The sequence below is a fragment of the Alternaria ethzedia genome (assembly GCF_023757985.1).
Source record: "Alternaria ethzedia strain BMP 0044 chromosome Unknown scaffold_23, whole genome shotgun sequence".
NCBI classification, from domain to species: domain Eukaryota; kingdom Fungi; phylum Ascomycota; class Dothideomycetes; order Pleosporales; family Pleosporaceae; genus Alternaria; species Alternaria ethzedia.
The window spans coordinates 282,002-301,068 of record NW_026056216.1 but is presented as its reverse complement, the minus strand read 5'-3'; the positions used below and the strand labels follow the sequence as shown (position 1 = coordinate 301,068).

At 54.9% G+C, this 19,067-nt stretch overlaps 6 protein-coding genes across 6 annotated transcripts; 2 read left to right on the top strand and 4 right to left on the bottom strand.

Annotated features, from left to right (window-relative positions):
• Positions 1–647: 647 nt before the first annotated feature.
• On the bottom strand, positions 648–1,715 carry J4E87_007935 (uncharacterized protein; the record flags this gene model as incomplete). The annotated part of the gene is made up of 1 exon (XM_049379528.1): positions 648–1,715. The coding sequence occupies one exon, from the start codon at positions 1,713–1,715 to the stop codon at positions 648–650; it is 1,068 nt and encodes a 355-aa protein (XP_049230756.1).
• A 609-nt stretch (positions 1,716–2,324) lies between these two features.
• Positions 2,325–3,899, top strand: J4E87_007934 (uncharacterized protein; the record flags this gene model as incomplete). Its single annotated transcript, XM_049379527.1, has 2 exons — positions 2,325–3,015; positions 3,067–3,899. 2 exons carry the CDS (start codon positions 2,325–2,327, stop codon positions 3,897–3,899), a joined length of 1,524 nt encoding a protein of 507 aa, XP_049230755.1.
• Positions 3,900–4,253: 354 nt separating this feature from the next.
• On the bottom strand, positions 4,254–6,865 carry J4E87_007933 (uncharacterized protein; the record flags this gene model as incomplete). The annotated part of the gene is made up of 2 exons (XM_049379526.1): positions 4,254–6,791; positions 6,845–6,865. 2 exons carry the CDS (start codon positions 6,863–6,865, stop codon positions 4,254–4,256), a joined length of 2,559 nt encoding a protein of 852 aa, XP_049230754.1.
• A 235-nt stretch (positions 6,866–7,100) lies between these two features.
• On the top strand, positions 7,101–8,011 carry RPL7_2 (60S ribosomal protein L7; the record flags this gene model as incomplete). Its single annotated transcript, XM_049379525.1, has 4 exons — positions 7,101–7,114; positions 7,162–7,270; positions 7,336–7,502; positions 7,552–8,011. The coding sequence occupies 4 exons, from the start codon at positions 7,101–7,103 to the stop codon at positions 8,009–8,011; spliced, it is 750 nt and encodes a 249-aa protein (XP_049230753.1).
• A 1,633-nt stretch (positions 8,012–9,644) lies between these two features.
• Positions 9,645–13,193, bottom strand: J4E87_007931 (uncharacterized protein; the record flags this gene model as incomplete). The annotated part of the gene is made up of 6 exons (XM_049379524.1): positions 9,645–9,713; positions 9,784–10,632; positions 10,706–10,758; positions 10,806–11,445; positions 11,630–12,860; positions 12,922–13,193. 6 exons carry the CDS (start codon positions 13,191–13,193, stop codon positions 9,645–9,647), a joined length of 3,114 nt encoding a protein of 1,037 aa, XP_049230752.1.
• Positions 13,194–14,523: 1,330 nt separating this feature from the next.
• Positions 14,524–16,403, bottom strand: J4E87_007930 (uncharacterized protein; the record flags this gene model as incomplete). Its single annotated transcript, XM_049379523.1, has 5 exons — positions 14,524–15,709; positions 15,763–15,802; positions 15,856–15,914; positions 15,966–16,275; positions 16,328–16,403. The coding sequence occupies 5 exons, from the start codon at positions 16,401–16,403 to the stop codon at positions 14,524–14,526; spliced, it is 1,671 nt and encodes a 556-aa protein (XP_049230751.1).
• Between the last annotated feature and the right edge of the window lie 2,664 nt (positions 16,404–19,067).

The window sequence follows — 19,067 nt, the reverse complement described above, 5'->3', positions numbered from 1 at the left end:
ACAACTTCGACAGTCTATCTCAACACGCGAAAGCAACGCATCGCTCATACAGCTCACTTCAACATCATCCACAACGGAGAGAAGAAGTACCAAATTGCACTTTAACGGAGTAAGAACAGGCTCGGGAAACAACTTGTCTCCACGGAGCAAGAAACGATGGAGGATCTACAGCAGGTGATACCCAATGGGAAGGAAATACGGTTCGAAAATGGGCAAATTCAGTTACGCTTTACTAGGGCTTTTGCTAGTGGGGAAATGGGAGGGTATTTTACTGGTATATTGGAATTGCAACTGGAACTGGGACTGGAGTAAGTTAGGTTGGTATGGTAAGGGAGGGATATCTTGTGGGTATCTTCATGGTTCCGCATTTTGGCGTTTTTCTTTTTTTTTCAACACTAGAGTATTGGGGTAGTTCAATGAGAGTTTTGGACGTGGGTTTCCAGCTAGAGTTGGTATATGGGCTTTGTTGGTCGATTGTGACTGTTACTTGCAATATGTTTCAAAAGCAAAATGCGTGATACTGACTTCGTCATGACGAACTGCATCGTACATGAAGCTTTCCAAGACGGCAGAACACAGGACATCATAACTAAAGCAGGATAACTTGGTACACATAATCATCATATCATTCATCAACAACCACATCCCTACTCCTTCTTACTCAACAGCACCTCCTTAACCACCTCAATAACCTGCTTAAACGCATCCTTAGGCGCGGCAACAACACCCTTATTCTCCCTAAGCGTCCTGCCCAGACCAAAGTTAAGCGGCTTCCCATACGCATCACTAACCTCACCACCCGCCTCCTGAACCAACACAACACCAGCCGCGTGATCCCAAATCTTCTCCTGATACGTCTTGCTCACCGGCAGTCTGAGGTAAAGATCTCCCGCTCCACGCGCGATGGAACAGTACTTTGCTTGCGAATCCATGCGTACGGAGGGCTTGGTGATGCCTAGCTTGGATGCGATGGCTGCGTTGTCGCCTTGGGAGGAGTGGCCTGCTTCTACGGATTCGCAGAAGGTGGCTTGGGTGACGTCGGAGAGGGGCTTCATTTGTATGGGGTTGGCTTGTGTGAGGGCGCCGGCGCTGAGGGGGCGGCTTGTAGCACCCTGGCCTTTTACAGCGCCGAAGAGCACGCCTTTGCCTTCTTTGTCGTCGGCGTCTTGTCCGGTGGTTGTGGTGAGCGGGGCTTGGTCGTCGACGGGGAGGTTGGGGCACCCGATTACGCCGACGGTGGGGACGCCGTCGACGAGGAGACCGAGACAGACGGCGTATTGTCCACCGCGCAGGAAACCTTTTGTGCCGTCGATGGGATCGAGAGCCCAGATACGGCCTTTGTTTCCGCCCTCGCTGTTTCCTTGGTCGAGTGCTGCGAGCATGGCGTCTGCGCTCTTGATGGGTCCGCCGATCTTTTCTTCTGCGCTGCTGTCGGAGAGCTTCGCGGCTTGTACGAGGTCCCAGACGAGGTCGCGGAGCGAGTCGTTGTTGCGGAGGTCATTGGCGTCTTCTTCGCCGACGACTTCGTCTTCGGGGAAGGCGTGCTTTATTGATGCGATGATGAGGGCTTGTGCGCCGAAGTCGCCGATTGTGACGGGCGAGGAGTCGCTCTTGGAGAGCGTGCCTTTGGAATGGCTCGAGTAGACGGACTTTGTGAGGATGGAGGCGCGTTGGACGGCGAGGAGGGCGATCTCCAGTTCCTTTTCGTAGGCCATGGTGTATATGCTTCGGTTTGCGTTCGTGTGTAAGTGTATGTGCTGTGAGGTATGCAGTGCGGCGGACGGGTAGAAGTGGTGTTTCAATTGAGAAAGACGAGCGACACTGCGAGAGAACAGCGATGGATTGACAAGTGAGATAGCCAGGATGACGAGTGCGAGCAGGAAGAATCTTGATGGCGCAATTTGGGTGGGCATTGAACGCTAACACTAACAATCTTCAGCCCCTCCTTGTCGCTTTGGTGGGGTTCTGCACGGAGGTGGGTGGACGCGACGCAGCCGCTGGCGCTGGCCTTGGCGCTGCGGGCGGAGGTTACTGCATGGGGAATCGGGTCGCCGCCATGGCAACAACACTCTCGTCAACGGCTTTCGACTGCTGTTAGTGCACAGACATTCGAGATTGCGGTCTTGTCTCGCGAAGTACAGCTTTTAACATATCTTTTCGCCTGCGACTGATCGATGCTGAGTGAATAGACGGACCTGACATTCGACTCGAGTGGACGTAAACAAAGATCGACACACGACTCTACGACGCGCGCATCCCAATAATCACACCCGAACGATCCGCCTTCCCGCTCAAGTTATCGCGGACTCATTCACTCCGGCATCATGACTTCAACAGAGCAGCAGCCTGCGCTTGCGACCACGAAGCGCAAGTTCCACAAGCTGCTCGATAACCTCACCGCAAGCAACTCGACGACTTCGCTCGCGAGCACCCTCCAAGAATCAAATGCATCGACCGCGTCCCTCTCCGCGCTTTCGGAACCAGACAGCCCTGAACATCCGAACAAGCGTCCGCGCAGCGCAAACCTGAGCATGGAGCGCCAGAGAGGCATATCGGAAGGGCAGGAGCGCATACGGCAGCTCAAGGAACAGCTTATGACCCCACGGAGAGAAAAGACAATCAAGGTTGTAGGCAAGACGGTAGTCACACCAAAAGCCTCGACGCCGCGCAAAGCACCCAACTTCCAACCATACAGCCAGGAGCACTTCCTCGAGCGACTGAAGACGTTTGCAGACGTGAGGAAGTGGACGACCAAGCCAGATGCGATCAACGAGGTCGAGTGGGCGAAGCGGGGCTGGAGTTGCGATATCTGGAACACAGTAGCTTGCAAGGGTGGATGCGAGAACCGTGTTGCGGTTAAGCTGAGGCCGAAGCGGAAAGATGCGAACGGAAAGGATCTAGAGATGAGCGAGGATCTGGCTTTCGATATCGATGACGCTCTGATAGATCGATACAAGGATCTCATTGTCGAAGGACATTCAGACGACTGTCTGTGGAGGAAGCGAGGTTGTCAAGGTATGATAACACATGCAGTAAGAGCGGTAACACGACTAACGACCCAAACAGAAGACATCTACCACATCCCCATCGCATCACGCACCAAGAGCTCAGCGGAGCTCCTCGACCGATACCGCTTCCTCAAAGCCATAGCCACCGACCTCCCCCTCCTCGAACACATCACCTACCCCGACCCGCCCATCCAGCAAATTCTCTCCCGCATCCCCTCATCGTTCTTCACATCCACCGGCACACAACCCCCACTCTCCCCCAGCGACACCGTAGCCTTCGTCTTCGCCCTCTTCGGCTGGACCGGCGTCTCCGAATCGCGCATCTCCCTCGCAGTATGCAACCACTGTTTCCAGCGCCTGGGTCTCTGGCTCTCCTCCGCCACGCGCCTTACAGAGATGAGCAAGAAACTAGACGTGCCGATCGAGAGCCTACGACTCAATCTCCTGGAATCCCACCGCGAGCATTGTCCCTGGAAGAACGCCGACATCCAAGCCAACGAAAAAGACAGTCCAATAGCCAACATGCCCGCCTGGCAAACCCTCCAATTCATGCTCCTCGGTCGGCACAAAGACATTCCTACCTCTGGCTCCGGCATCCAGACCCCGTCTAAACAAACACCACGCAAATCGCACCAGCAACACGCCAGGAACAACGATAGCGTGGACATTGGCAGCGAGCTCGAATACCCGCGCGGCAGTTTCGATAGCGTCGAGAGGCCGAAAGATGTGGACGAGGATGAAGACGGCGGTCTGAGAGAGAAATGGAGTAAACTCAAGGCGAAACTGAAGCGTAGTGCGAGTAAGAAGAGCTTGAAGAGTATGAAGAGTGGGAAGAGTGTTAAGAGCGGGAAAAGTGTTGCGACGAAGGCGGGGGATAAGGAGAAGTCTTAGAAGGGCTTTTTGAGGTATCGCTTTGCGTGAGAGTCTGTGTGGTTTATCCTTGTTTCGGTCTCTGAGCATGGGTTTATTATGGGGAAGGGAAGGGATGGGGAGTTCAAAGTATGTTTTGTAGTTTTATTGGTATACCCCTTGTAATACACGTTTATGGAGGTCATGATCAAAGAGGCGATGAAGATGTTGAACGATTGCATCATGACATTCATACATAGATATGCGTGGTAGAGTAAGAAGCTAAGCTCTAGATGATAACTAAAGAAGATAAAACGCCAACCCAAATGCAGACCAGATGATGAGCCAAAGCCAGAATGCTCTAATAATGACTTTTCCGTCCTGGAGAGATGACGCCTAGGCATCGCCCTCCATCTTCACGTCGTCGTCTTCAACCTCGACCTTCATAGCGCCCTCTTCCTCCTCGGCGACCATGGCCTCTGTGGCTTGCTCGCCGTCACTAACATCACCCTCATCCTTCACCTTGGCATCATCTTCGCCTGCCTCTTCAGCATCACGAGCTTGCTGCTCCGCCTTGGCCTTATCAGCAACGTGGTTAATGATCTCAGTGTCCTTCTCGTTGAACAATCTCAGCAGCATGGCCTTGCGGTCGTCTTTGTCGACCATGAGGTTGGCGCTGCCGGGATGTCTCCAGAGAGGAAGCACCATGCGGAATGGGATGCCCTTCTCGTCGTCCTTCTCGACGCGGATAAAGCAGCAGCCAACGTCCATCTGCTGGAGCTGCGAGCCGACTTCACCGAGGCCGGTGTCGCCCTCTTTGGGTAGCTTGGGGAACATCTCGCGGATGAGCTGGTGAAGGGTTTCCTTCTTCTCTAGCTTGACTATGCGCTTCCTTGCCCATGGCTCGAGGATACGGATACCCTCGTTTTGTAACCTCCATGGCGCTTGCGTGCGGTCCTGGTCCTTGATCTTGTGCGCGACGAACATGACGACACCGCAATGTATGAACTTCATGCCACGGTCTTTGTTGAGCGTGAGGATGGTTCTTGCCAAATCAGAGGTGTAGTAGATCTTGTTGAGCGAGAGACCCTCCTTGTTCTTCACCATGAAGCGGTCGCGTGGGAAGCGATCGTCGATACCAAAGAAGTTCATGATGGAGGCGATGGTTGCATCGTCAGAGGGGAGGTATTCAAAGTACTCCTTGGCTTGCGACTGGTTCTCAGGCTTCAAGCGGGCAGCTGAGCCGTTAGTGGCAGGCTTTGCGTCTGGTGTTTGAGCTGTCTCAACGACTGTGTCCTCGGTCTTGGCCTTCTTGGGGGCTTCGGTATCTTCATCCTCCTCCAGCTTACGCTTCAGGGGAGCCGTCTCAGAGGTCTCATCCGCAGACTCTGTCTTGGTAGCGTCGGCTTCAATCACGTTCTCAGCAGGAGTGGGGATCGATGATTCGGTGGTCGTGTCGGCGTTGGCGTGTGACCTCTGGGCCTTGGCCAAGTTCTCTGGGTTCTGTACCTGCGCAATCTTGATGTCATCCACCTTCTCAAGGATGGCGATGAAGAAACCGCCAGTATCTTGCAAGTGTGGGTAAACACGAATGCAGTTTTCAAGAGGGATGCGCTCTTCCTCGGACTTCGGTACAGGGGGGAAGCATCCGGGAGTGACCTTGGTGGAGAACTGACGTTCGGGCTCTTCTGCCTCGTACTTTGCCCTCGCTTTTTGGTAGGCTTCCCAGTTGGTGAACATGTGAGCGGTCTTCTCTCCTCCGGCAGTGACTGACGATGTGTCGAGCACCTTCCACACGTTGAGACCGGGCTTTCGCTTGAGGTTTGGCAGGTGGTCTGAGCAGTCCACGAGTCGGACCTTGGAGTTACCACCGCAAGCCTCGATAGCTGCTGCAACGACAGCCTCGTTCTCCACGGGGTTCAAACTGCAGGTAGAGTACACCATGCGACCTCCCTTCTTCAGCATCTGAAGACCTCGGAACAGAATGCGTAGCTGGAGACCGTGAAGGCCAAGACCATCCTTAGGCGTCCACTTCTGCCATACGTTCGGGTTCTTGCGGGCTGTTCCGTCACCAGAGCAAGGCACATCAGCCAAGATCCTGTCGTACTTCAGGTATTGTTTCCGCTGTCCATCGCTGGGTAGTTCGATCGAAGGGAAGATGGAGGCGTCGTGTTGGCTTACGATAAGGTTGGGGAAGTTAAGGCGCTTGACCTGATGGACCAACATGCCGGCGCGCTTGTAGTCGGAGTCGTTCGCGATGAGGAGACCTGTTGAGCGCCCGTCATCACTGTAGTCACCGTCTTGACTAAGGTCGACCGACTCGCCGTTCGCCACCCGCTGTACGCGCTCTTCCTCATCGCCGTGAATCATCTCAGCCAACTGTGCCGACTTGCTTCCCGGTGCTGCGCACATGTCGAGGACTACCATGCCTGGCTTGACGTCGAGAAAGTGTGGCGGTATCATGCTGACAACTTCCTGTCTGCTGATGTTTCCAGACGCAGCTTCGGCGACGAGGAACTTCTGGAAGTCGGCAAAGGGCGCATGTCGGCGAATGACCTTCTTGTGCGTCTTCATGTGCCATACGAGCTCATCGGGGAAGGCCTGGACTGCCTCGGGAGGCGAAACGGGCTTGCCTTCGAACTGCTTGGATGCGATCGCCGGGATGTAGCGCTGCTTGAAGATTTCGCGCACTGCGAGGGCATCGGACTTGGTGCCAGTGAAGCGGAAACTGTTCGGCAGGTCGGTCTGGAGAGCCTTCCACATCTCCTCGAACTCTGCTTCTTCCAAGAATCCTCCCATGCGATAGTAGCTCTCGAAGAGCTCATTCTTGCGCTCAATGGTGGACCATGGCTCTGAGCGAGTATCACGTCCTCCACCACCGCCGCCGCCGCCGCGACCTTTACCCTTGCCGCGAAATGGTTTGCGACCACCGCCCTATGGAAGTCAGTGGGCGTTGTCTATGTGTGGCGCATGCAGTATCTACTCACGCGACCGCCGCCTCGTGCCATTGCTGCGAGTAAGTATAGGGAAAAGGTTGAATTTGCAAACCTGCCGCAGCTGTCGCAAGTTGGTAGCTCTCAGGAAAATGTCGATAGCTTCGAGAGGCGGGCCAATAGAGCGGGGCATTAGCGCTGCACTCGATCTTGGCGGCCACACTAGCGCCCGCACATGAATTTCGAACTGGGCTACCGAACTTTCTTCCTCCAGCTTCCGACAACAACAAGGATACTAACCACCAGCAAAATGGCCCGCTCATCGTGAGTATGCCGCGCTCAATTCACCGCAACTCAGCTAACAAACCCAGCGTCCCCACCCAGAATGACATCGCTGTCCCCGAGTCGGTGCTCAAGAAGCAGAAGGCCCACCAGAAGACCAGCGACTCCCAGGCCGCTGAGCTGAAGAAGAAGCGTGAGGTATAACAGTCTCCCAGAACCTGCGCAAGCAGATAGGAGTTCCACAGTTGGCTAAGATTTCTTAGGCCAGCAAGCAAAAGCGCGAGGTCATCAAGGAGCGCGCCGCCAAGTACACCCAGGAGTACGCAAAGGCCCAGCGCGATGTCATCGAGGCCAAGCGTGCCGCGAAGCGTGACAACTCTCTCTTCGTCCCCGCCGAGTCCCGCCTCGCCTTCGTTGTCCGTATCAAGGGGTATGTTGCAGTTTTCCACATGTGCAAAATCTTTTACTAACCCGCGCAGTATCAACAAGATCGACCCCAAGAAGCGCAAGACCCTCCAGCTCCTCCGTCTTCTCCAGATCAACAACGGTGTCTTCGTCAAGCTCACCAAGGCCACCAGCGAGATGCTGAAGATCGTCGAGCCCTTCGTCGCCTACGGATACCCCAACTTGAAGACTGTCCGCGAGCTTGTCTACAAGCGCGGTTACGGAAAGGTCAACAAGCAGCGTCTGCCGATCACCGACAACGAGCTCATCGAGGCCAACCTCGGCAAGTTCGGTATCACCTGCATTGAGGACATCATCCACGAGATCTACACCGTCGGCCCCAACTTCAAGGCCGTCTCCAACTTCCTCTGGCCCTTCAAGCTCTCTTCCCCCACTGGCGGTTTCCGTACCCGCAAGTTCAAGCACTTCATCGAGGGTGGTGACCTTGGTAACCGCGAGGAGTTCATCAACCAGCTCGTCAGGCAGATGAACTAGGCTGTTGTGCTTTTTGTTCAATGGGTGGAGTAAACGGTTAGCTTCAAAACGATACCATGAAGATCACGACTACTGGTCGCCCACTCCTCGACGGAGGATGGAGGGCAGGCCGAGCCACATGCTCTGGTTAGCTTAGACAAGTCTTCTGCACATCAGCTGAAGGAAGAATTCAAAAAGTTCATTCCAAAAAAAGTCCATTCCATCTTTGTTTGATTGTAATGTGTCGATGTTGATATTGTGCCACTGATGACTTTTGACTCGTTGACTCAGTACCCCATGTCGAACCCATCGTGTTTCTCCCCATCGTTCAAACCTTCCTGACTCCGACACTTCAAATGCCACAGCTCCCGCAGACGATTCAGACTCAAACGTTCGACTCGCCATTCCGATGCACTTCGTTGCTCTATCTCGGCTTTTTGTCGAGAGAGGAGCCGTGCCAGTGAGAAAGGGTTTGGTCCGTAGTGGACGATCATATAGAGACACATGTTTGTTTTGGGAAACGCGTTGGGCTGGGGAGGACGGCGAATCGGGCTTGGTAGCGTTTTAAGCTGGGGTGAATGCGGTGTTTGTATGTGATGGTGTTGGACTTGGATTTGATGGTGACGTGGCGACCAAAGAGACAGTAATGATAAAACGGTGTAAATGGAATTGATGAAGTGGTAGAAATATCAAACAGAGTGAAGTCGTGCATGTAGTAGTGGGCAATGAGTGACTCGGATACGGATACGGAAGTCTACGTGAGTGTGTAGGTGTGAGTCAAACACGCCCTTATGAGTTATGACCCTACACTACCTGAATTCAGCTCAACATAGATAAAACCTTGGGTTGTTTCCCAGATGCGATGATGGGACGGTATCTAGGCATGGTGTGGCATTGGCATGACTGCGAACGGAGACGGTATGGAAGGGATGCAAAAAAAAAACATCAAGGGATGCGAACGGAAGGGGCAGAGGAGGAGAACAAAGACCCGGCTAGAAGGTATCTTTGACACGGGTAGGCGGGTTGTTTTGAGAAGCTGCAAGCATCTTTGTGGAGAGGGTGTGATTCCGATTGAGTGCCGTTGTGGTGGGTGGTGCGGAGTAGTATGTGTGTGTGTGTGGAAGAACGGGAGTGGAGGAGAGCAGGAAGAATGAAGTCGCAGGGGCGTGGATGATCATGGCAGAGAAAAGGAGTTTGTAGTAACGTGGATGGGCTCTCAAGTATTCTTAGGGTAGAAGTGTGATACCCGCATGTCCCGGTGTGGTGAGTCTTTCGGTTCTCTGGTGTGCGCGCATGTTAACCTTGGAAACGCTCAGATCACTACGTACATACTAACATGAACATGAACGTGACCACAGTGGCTGACAACACAAAATTCCTCATGGATTGAAGACATCTATCATACAGCCATCCATACATTCATCGCCATTCTTCTCATAACGGCGTGGCGTCTATCGGAGACCGCCGCCGTCCGGCTCAATCAGCCCTGCCCCCACGTTTGCGACCGTGCCGCAGATCTACAGAAGGGCAGGCAAGAACAATACCCGGTATCATTTTACTCGATACCATCAAGTACAGTAAGCCGACGGGCAATGTTATTCCCGGCTCTTACATCGAGGCTGAGAGCCGGTTCTCGGAACACCAACACCAAAGTCTACATCCCAGTCCCGCCTGTGCCTCCTGGACCAAAGAAAAACCCATCAAAGAGATCCAAGCCGTTGCCCTGTTGGTAATTGTCAGCACGTGTACTTCCGTCGTAGCAAATAGTAGCGACAGTGAGGGGGGAAACTTACATCACTCCAATCATGTGTCCCATCACCAAACCCCATTCCAAAGCCTATACCCACATCTTGCAGCCCACCACTTCCTGCATCAGTACCATTGCCGCTTGCGCCCTGCACGGGGAAACTGTCTAGGAAATCTAGATCCGAGAATCCCAAATCAGGATAGCTGGACGTGATATTCTGTGAGAAATTGTTGTACGGGACCTGATTGCTAATTTGGTAGGGCGATGGCATCGATGGATTAGTAGGCGGAGACGTAGAAAAGGTATTTTGCTGGTTCGGACTAGTCATGTTTGAACTTTGGGCGAAGAAGTTGTTTTGTTGCTGCTGCTGTTGGAGGTGGGGTGTGCGCAGTTGAGGAGAGATCTTTAGATCCGCTGTGAAGGGCTGCATTTGAGATTCGGATTTCATGGGTGGGGGAGGGGGTCTCATGGCGTTGACTTGGTTGCTTACGCGACTGAAAGACCGTTTGTCGGTCTCGTCGTCGGAGAAGAGGTCTTTGAGGTTCATGTCGAAGCGTGGCATGGGTCGACGCTGCTGCTGTTGTTGCTGTTGGCCAAAAAAGTTGGCCGTGTTTCTTGGTGCGTAACCTTGCATGTCGGTGTCTGACCTAACGTCTGCATCGGCTGCAGATGTGTATGCAGTATTCGGTGAGGTTTGTGTAGGGTACTGCTGTGCTTGCGGAAGTGACCGCAGAGCTTGCGGCCCGAAGCCGGTGGTGGACATGCACATCTGAATGGTGGCTTTGCTCATCCGATCGAATGCGTCGCGACATGCTTCTGCAGGTGGGCACTTGTCGATCAGGTCACCCAACACGGATGTCGCGGCAAGGACGGTGAAGTCGACGTCGTCAAGAGACTGCATTAGTTAGACATGTATGTTACACCAACAAAACGTATCCACAGTGATAGGGAAACTCGGACCGACTTACCAATAGACTGCGTACATGAACGCTGTGCCACACTGCGTAGAGGAAGGATATACCTGCAAATGTCAGCACTGTGGGTACCGGTGAAGATAATGAAGCTTACCAGCCATGAAGAGATGATGTGTCGCCAAAAAGGTGTAATTGACAAGATGGACGCGGTGCAACTGTCGATACAACTTCAAAACCTTCTGGCCGGCTTCGGCTACCTTGAGGAAAACGAGATCTTCGTCTTCGCGCTCCTCAAGATTGCTCATGGAAGGACTGCCCATATCTGAGCCGGTATTGCCGAGTTCTTCCTGCAGACCAGAGGGCACGACCAGGCTCTGTCGGTACAGCATAATCAATGCTTGCCAGTAGTTGAGCTCTAGGAACAGTGGCGAGAACTGCACGCCAGCATCGAGCTGCGTCGGTGCCGAGTCTTTCCATTCCAGTAACCGTCTGTCGATATCTACGCGCCACGCGCGGAACGACTCAAAATTGATCAGGAATGGCGAAGGCAGCTTGGTATGCATGAACTCATTGCTCTGATTGGCACCACTCGCTCTTGCCTGCTGTGCCTGCCGATGTTGTAGGACTTGCAGAATTTCAGACTGCAGTAGTCTCAACCGGAAGTAATGGTGGGCCACAATCTTGTATGTCGGCTTCTCTTGATGCACTGGCGGGTCCAGGAATCCTTCTTTGGTAATGTAGCGATCATCGAGGAGCGAGGGGAATTCGGTAGTCACAATCTGGTCTGTGATACCCTATGCAGCTGTTAGTCACGCATCGAATTTTGAGAGCACGAGACCATGTTGGAAAGTCGGTGTCGAACATTCCGATCCTCGACACGTCCCCTGGTGAAGACTGCCGCACATGCATGCGGGATCGTGACATGGCCGACATGATCGGTAGTACCATACGAAAACGAAGACCCAGGAAAGTACTTACGAAAGGTCTGCCAACACACGTGCTGACCAGTCTGTCCAACGAGTAGACGCACCACCACAAGCGTCTCCGTAGGTCTCTGACCCACTGTCTGCGGCCCCTCTCTTTCGCATCTATTTTCGAAGGGTTCCCGCCGCTGGCAGCCGTCGTGTTCCCGTTACCCTCAGTTTTGAAGGCCGCGGTTCCAGCAGACTGGTCTTCCGCACCCGCCCCGTCAATGCCCACGCCATCCTCGTAATGCAACCCTAGGTCCACCCCAAGACGTACAGCAACGCCCACAATGTACCACAGCCCAGGGGCAACGGGTCTCAGCAGCGCAAAGCCCGCGAGCAGTAGCACGGCTTGCAGCTCCTCCAGGCCACCGCCGAAGCCGTCGGGACGGTCCGCAGCGGGAGATGAACCCAGGAAATTCTCTAGGTGCACAATGGCGGATGCGTGGTACTCCTCGGGCTGGTGCTGATGACCTGCAAGTCGCCGCTTCTTGCTGCTCGGCGGTGATGACCGTGATTTTGTTGGTGAGCGCCCGTGATCCGACGTCGGCGAGCCCTCAGAGTCGGAACTGCCTAGGATGATGCCAGCGCCTATGGCAAACACGATGTTGAGCATGTACGACTCTCGTGATGTGCGGTGCCGTTCACCGGAAGCGTACACGCGCTCGAACATTTCCATAAACTCGCCCCGATGCAAGATGGGGATTTGTGGGTTTGCGTGCTCAAAGTACAGCTCAACAAGCCGCGACCCAAGCTCTCGGTCTGGGAAGGGCGCCTGCCGTATGGTAGGTTTGGTCTGCAGCCCGAAGAAAGAGTCGCGCATCGAGGTGCCGCTGTCCACGACATTGCTCGTTACTTTGGCGCCCCGATTGCTGCCGCGCTCAGAGGAGGAGCCTGATACTGAGCTCTTGACGGCAGCAAACACGACGCGGGCGAAGGATATGCCGGATGTGGAGCCCAGATATCGCGGGTCACTGGCGCCTTGCACCGAGACCATTCCGATGTTGGACACGAGCTTGGTGAGCTTCTCGCGGTCGTACTTGTCGCTCTCCTCCTTGGCCTGAGCAGCCGAGGGTTTGGTATTGCCATTGCGCGGCGGCGGCGCGGCGGAGATGGGTCGTGGAGTGGCGGCGCCATTGGAGGCAAAGGCCGGGTTGAAGTCGTCGGGCTCTTGGAAGGGGATCGAGTGGTCGCGCAGGAGCGACTCGAGGTAGGCGATTCTGGTTTCGCAGTAGAATACATAGCTGTAGCGCTCGTCAGTCGTAGCCGAGGCGACTGCCCATAGCTCCCCTCGTAACTGCGTACCTGCGCGGAATCTCACGCTTGGTGATGGGGTCGTAGCCGACGCACTTGACGCCGGCCTTGTCGCAGGAGGCGCACGAGGGCAGGCGCTGGTCGCAGCGGTTCTTGCGCAGCCGGCAGCGGTTGCAGGCGCTCACATTGCGGAAGGAGCTCGACGACGACGAGGCAGGCGCGGCGGGCGAGGCAGGCTTCACCGTCGACGCGGGCGAGTCTGAGGGCGAGGGCCGGTCGCCGTCATGAGACGCCTCGTCCAAGGAGCGCTTGAGGCCGCTCATCAGGGCGCATGGCAAGAAAGTCCGCAGGGTTCGGGCTAGTGAAGCTCGCGCACGTCTGGCGTCTATTCTCCGAGCTCTCGCTGAACGGGCGGGCAGCTTTCTTGCTCCCCCGCACTCTGGATCAGGACGTCAGCAACAGCGACCACTGCGGGCGGCGTGGATAGGGCTGCGGATTGCGATTGCACGGGGAAGATGTCTGCCATTCTCCCAGCGGGACGCGGTAGTCGTCGCTTGAGAGTGGATGGCTAGCTGGTCGGCTACGGGCCTTATCTCTCCAGCGGAAGATAGGCGTGGGCGGAGTGTGGGTGCGGCTGCACGTCATGCTCGCCATGTGGGTAGACGTCTACTTTGCCATATGTTATGGGGTGCGTCCAGCATCAATCTGTTCAAGATGCCCTCTTCCTCCTCTCACAATTATGTCATCGCCCAGTTACACATCCGTCCACAGGTCGACATGGCTGTGGTGCTGATTGCAAGGCTGAACAAGCCCTCGTAGCATTACTAAACTGCCTCGGCCTCGGCAAGCCGACGTCGCGATCCTTCAACACCAAGGGACCACAAAAGGAAGCCGTTGCTTTCGTCACCACGCGCATACATCTGCCGTCCATGACCTCGTGATACCGTTTCATGGTCGAAGCAGCCATGCAAGGCGTCCGGTATCCGCATGTTGGCGGTCACTGACTCGCGATCCCCGTTGCTCCACCACGTGCATGAAGCACACCGATCCAAGCACGTGTAGAAGGCAAAAGGAAGCATCCGTAACGTGCAAGGGACCACTTCGACAATGCAAATTCCCCACTACACCTGTTTTGCGACCTCCGCTTAACCTTCAAGACAGACGCATTGAACTCACCGCTGGAGGCCTGTCACGACTCAGATCCAGCTAATGCACTCTTCGCGACGTACATGGCAAAACAAAGGTCTGCGGTTTGAGAAATCATCCAAGTCATGAATTGGTGCTCGAGCACGCTAATCTAACATACAGTGTAGCAAAGAAAACTAATAACTACTGGGGTATTCTGTTCTTGAGACAAACGCCGGCTCGGGGATGACCATTGCTGGTCTCCAATACAATCGAGCTTTCCCTTCTAATAATGTTGACCCAAAAAATGCCGCCCTGCTAAATGATGTCGCTAAAGTGCACCCATAATGATGCGCCGCGCGGGAGATGTAACCCTCATCTCTGCCGCGATAAAAAATGTCTCTATAATCCGAAATTATGATGTGAAAGGAAGGGTCGCTACCAGCGCGTCGACGCCCTGCAGAGGGCTTGCGCCGCATCATGCATGTCGAGGGGCGTCGTTACTGTTTTAGTCGTGATTGCGTGAATCTATTTGGAGAGGACGATCTCGATGTCGTCCGGGGTAAGAGTGATGACGGACTCCGCATCAGAGTCAGAGTCGATGAAGGACTCCTCGTCCTGTGCAGCGAAGCTGGGTCGCTTCGTCTCCGTGAGGGCAAAACCGGGGAGCCATCCGAGGAGAGCGACGGCGGCGATAGCCCACCACGCAAGACCAGACATGTGGAGCGTGGTGCCAAGGCTGTCGACGGCACCCGAGATGGTGGGACCGAAGCCGCGAGAGATACTGGCAGAAGACATGGCGACGCCGTTCAGCGTGCCCAGAACCTTCTTGGATGGGGATGAGTTTGCGAGGATGATGGCCAGGGACGGGTAGGAGAGCGATTGGAAGGTGACCTTGGCCATGAGCAGAACCGCAAGTCCAGGGATGCGTAAGTTCTCGGGAAGGATAGCCAGGTAAGGAGCAAGGAGGTACAAGATCGGGTAGCAAGCTAGAGTGATCCAGAAAGTGCGAAGGCTGCCGAGCCTCTTGCTGACCCAAGGGAAAAGGATGACCTGTGCGAACATCTGGAGGAAACCTTGCACTGCGAGGAACGCGCCGGTCGTTTGAGTGGACCATCCGAAACCACCCTCAAAGCGGAAGGGAAGATGTTGGCTTCCCTCGGTTGGCACATGCTTGGACATGAGAATAGGTAGAAGTTGCTCGAGAGAGATGGTGTGGAAAGCAAGAACACCATAGCACACTACGTTCAGGCACACTTGCTTGGTGAATGCTTGTCGGAAAGTCGGCGCTGGCTCGAACTGCTTGTCCAACTCAAATTCCGGGACCTCTGAAATGGAAGTTCGTGTGCTGCAGAGAGTAGGCGAAGTGTCGGTGCTGCGGTAGGCCTGGACGTCGTGGTCGTGGTCGCTCAACATCGAGCGCATTTCGTCAAGCGAAGCATCCTTGTCGTCAAATCTCGCATCTGCCTCGCGCTTCCACAGCTTCTGGAGAAGCCATTGCCCCGCTTCACGGCCTCGATCCTGGTCGTATTTGCGATCCTCGTGGGTCTCTTCCAAGAACAAAATACCGACAGTCAGGCCGAGAACGACAAAGCCGGTGCAGACCAAGTTTGGAAGAAGGAACGGGTACGTTTCGAAGATGGTGTCCTGGAAAAACGGCATTACGTTAGCGGGACGAGCGAGCAAGCCGCCAAGCGCTCCGCCAATGATGGTGCTACAAAAAGCGGTCAGCGTGTGGACGAGTCGGGCTGCTAGGAAATATCTTACCCAAGGCACCAGACAAACGGCATGATGGAATAAGCGCGCGCTATGCAAAGTCAGTCGTGCGCGGCGTATAATTAAAGTTATGGCAAAACTCACGCTGATGTCGCTCGTCCGTAACAAGCTCTGCGACAGTGGTCTGGAGAACGCCGATGTTCCTGCATATTCGGTTAGCGAGGCTCAGACGCTAGATCGAACTATGACCTCACCCGTTAAGCAAACCCCCGAGAGCCCGCGCAATCAACGCCATTGGTAGGCTCTGGGAAAAGCCGAAGAGCAACATGCTCAGCCCCGTACCAAAAAGACCTCCAAGTAGGACCTTCTTCCGTCCTACCCGATCACTGAGTCGGCCCCAGAAAATGCCACTGATGCATTCCATGAATGCGAACGAGGACGTGACCATGCCGGTGTACATGGAAATTTGGGCGGTGGAATGTCCGGTCATGAATGATTCGACCATGAAGTATGCGTAGGGAAATATCGACATGAATGCGATTGGTTCGCATATCCGGCACAACGCTACCATCGTTAGCGACTGTCGTGTGTTGCTACATCATGGCATGCTGCTCACCAAGTACGGCCATCTGTCGGGTTGGGAAAGGTGTTATATCGCTGCCCGCGGCAGCTGCCACGCCATACCGAGCCATGTTGATAGTATCGAAGTCGAATGTAAGGTGGTGTGCAGGTGTAGAGGTCGAGGTCGTCGAAGAAGAATGTCAAATACTATGACAGCAGATGGTGAATGTCAAAGTGAAGTGGGAGTCGGCTGTGACAAATAAGACATGTGCGAGTTTGCGACAGATTAGTACCTCCAGGGCTCAGAGGTCAGAGTCAGTTTGCAAAGGACGCGAGCGTCACAAGGTATATAAGGAGCAGCAAGATTTAAGTGGCGTCCTCAAAACGGATAGACCGCTGGGATGAGCAAGGATTGTGGCGGCGGGGAAGAAACGGAGAACAAGCGGTGATGGCAGTGGGTATGGATACGTAGTGTGGGCGGATGGGGACAGCGGAGGGACCAGCGAATGTAAAATGAGTAGCGGATCCGTGATGCCATCGTTGCTACGAAACAGCCCACCGTCTGTCGATAAGCGACCGGAAAATGCAGTGCTGGCAGCCGAGCTGTACCTAGCTCTGTTTTTTGTGACTCCATGTCACCGGACGGGCTCTGTGAGTCTGTGTGAGCATGCGAGAGCGAATGCAGCCCCCTGAAAGTGGGCCAGGGCTGGGCTGGGGAAGCTTTCTGCTCATCGAACAAACCGGTCCGGGTTGGACGGAATCCACGACATTGGACGAGCTAGAAGGAACCGAGTAAGGCGGACCAGGGAGAGTTGCAAGAGCGTTGGACGTGGCTCGTAAGAGGAACAGGATCAACAGAGCAACCCGACTCCCCGGGACCCAAATCCTCGGCGCTAGAGATGCCCGCATGCCTCTACCGACATTCACAGGCACTAGCGCCCTGAGTCGCGCCAAAGCAGGGGAGACCCTGTCGCTCTGTGAACGACATGGCAACATGCCGGCGACTTGCGGCTTGCTTTCCTTCCCTAAACGGACACAGCGGCCCAGAGGCCGATGCCCCGCCAGCAAATAGGACGTCGTGCCGCCAATGGTGTAGAACACAAGGCGATGCTAATTTTCGCAGCGCCCAGTTCAGGGGCACCAGGACACCAAGCCGCGGTCAGACTTTTGACGTGAGGCGAGTCAGAAGATTCGCCGCAGAATTTCGAGAAGCAGCTTGGGCCATGCAGCTGGGGCCCTCGTTGTCATTGATGATGAGCGTCTGTCATGGCATCATACCTTGCTGCTTGATTGCTCCGACAAACCCCCAAAAAATAGCGGTGTACTCCATGCCTATTCGGCAGATGCACACCAACCGGTCACGCGGCAATGCGCATTAGACAACGTCGCTTTGTTGCAATGCCTGGCGATCCGGATGGTCGTCAGCGCCACAAGGCACGAGTCGCGGCGCTTGAATGGCCGAGGAGGACGACGCAGCGCGTTTCGTATCCCTCAGATCGCAACCTGGCACTAGGCGTGCGGCGATTTCATTTGCTGCCCCAGGTATCATCTCTCTGCCCCCCTGTCCGGTCAGCGTGGTTTCGAAGCTTCCCACGCCTGCGCATTGGGCCCAACCGGGTCGCAGGACGTGGCTTGCTGCTTGCATCTGTCATTGCTGGTCACACATCGTGATTGCATTCTCATCAGTCATCAAGGCATCATAACCCTAGGACCCCCATCAGCTGACGAGGCTCTGCGCCCTTCTGCGGCGACGTAGCATCTGTACTGCTGCCCATTTCAGACCGCTTGATTAGGTTTTGCCAGCACTCCCATTTCCGGTGGGCCCCGGACATGCTTCCGTCATGTGCTGTAAGTGAGCTGTCGCGGTATACCAGCGATCTCTGCTTGCTGGTGCAAAGGTGTCCAGGGCACAACGGCTGTTTCGACGCAACCTGGCCTAAGCGGTCATGGCGGTGTGGATATGTAAGGCTGGCCTGCAGATTTCCACGCGAGGGACAGGGTTCGCAAGAAGATGGAAGCGTCTGAGACAGCCACCGCCTTTTTTAGCGCCTTTAGGTTTACGCCCCCTGGCCCTCTTATTGCTCTACTGGAATCCTCCGAGAATGACACCATGCTTCTTTGCCCTTAGGCAATAGCATAACTCATAGCGTCGTGCCGCGACGAAGATGACAGCAGATGCAGGCGGCGTGGGTTAGAGAGATTTCGGAGGATTGGGGTGTTCACGCGCTTGTCGGCACGAGTGTACAAAAACGAAAAGCCAGCCTTGAAACCGGCAGCGTGGGTCGATCGGAATGATGCTGCCCGATCATTCTGCATCAGGTAGATGCTCGATGCGGCGTCGTTTCTAGGTGCGAGGCTTTGTCTGCCTTCTTTTGCCCTCGGTTGCGACGACGTGTAATACCATCGCCTTAGGCTACCAATAGTGGGCTGACTGGAGCCAGCGCATTTCGACCCGAGCCTTGTACGACGTGGTCATCAATCATCACCAGTGCGGCACAGCGTCTCGAAATAAGCGTAGGAGGGCGAAAGTTGATTATCCTGATGCTGGTGTATAGGCTGGCTCGGCAGGCGCAAAGCGGGATGGCTAACCTCATGTCCCGACACAGGCGTTTCGAGACGATGTAGGTGTGTGTGAGCCAGTTCTGCTCTGACTCGCCAGTCCCAACGGCGCATGCGGTCATGCACCCTCCATGTTATTCTGACGTGAGTCCGGTGGTGTGTGTTCAGCCGGACCGTTGCGAGTGTGCCGGCACAGATACTCGGTCTCAGCATGCAGACAGAGCCTTGTCCCAGGG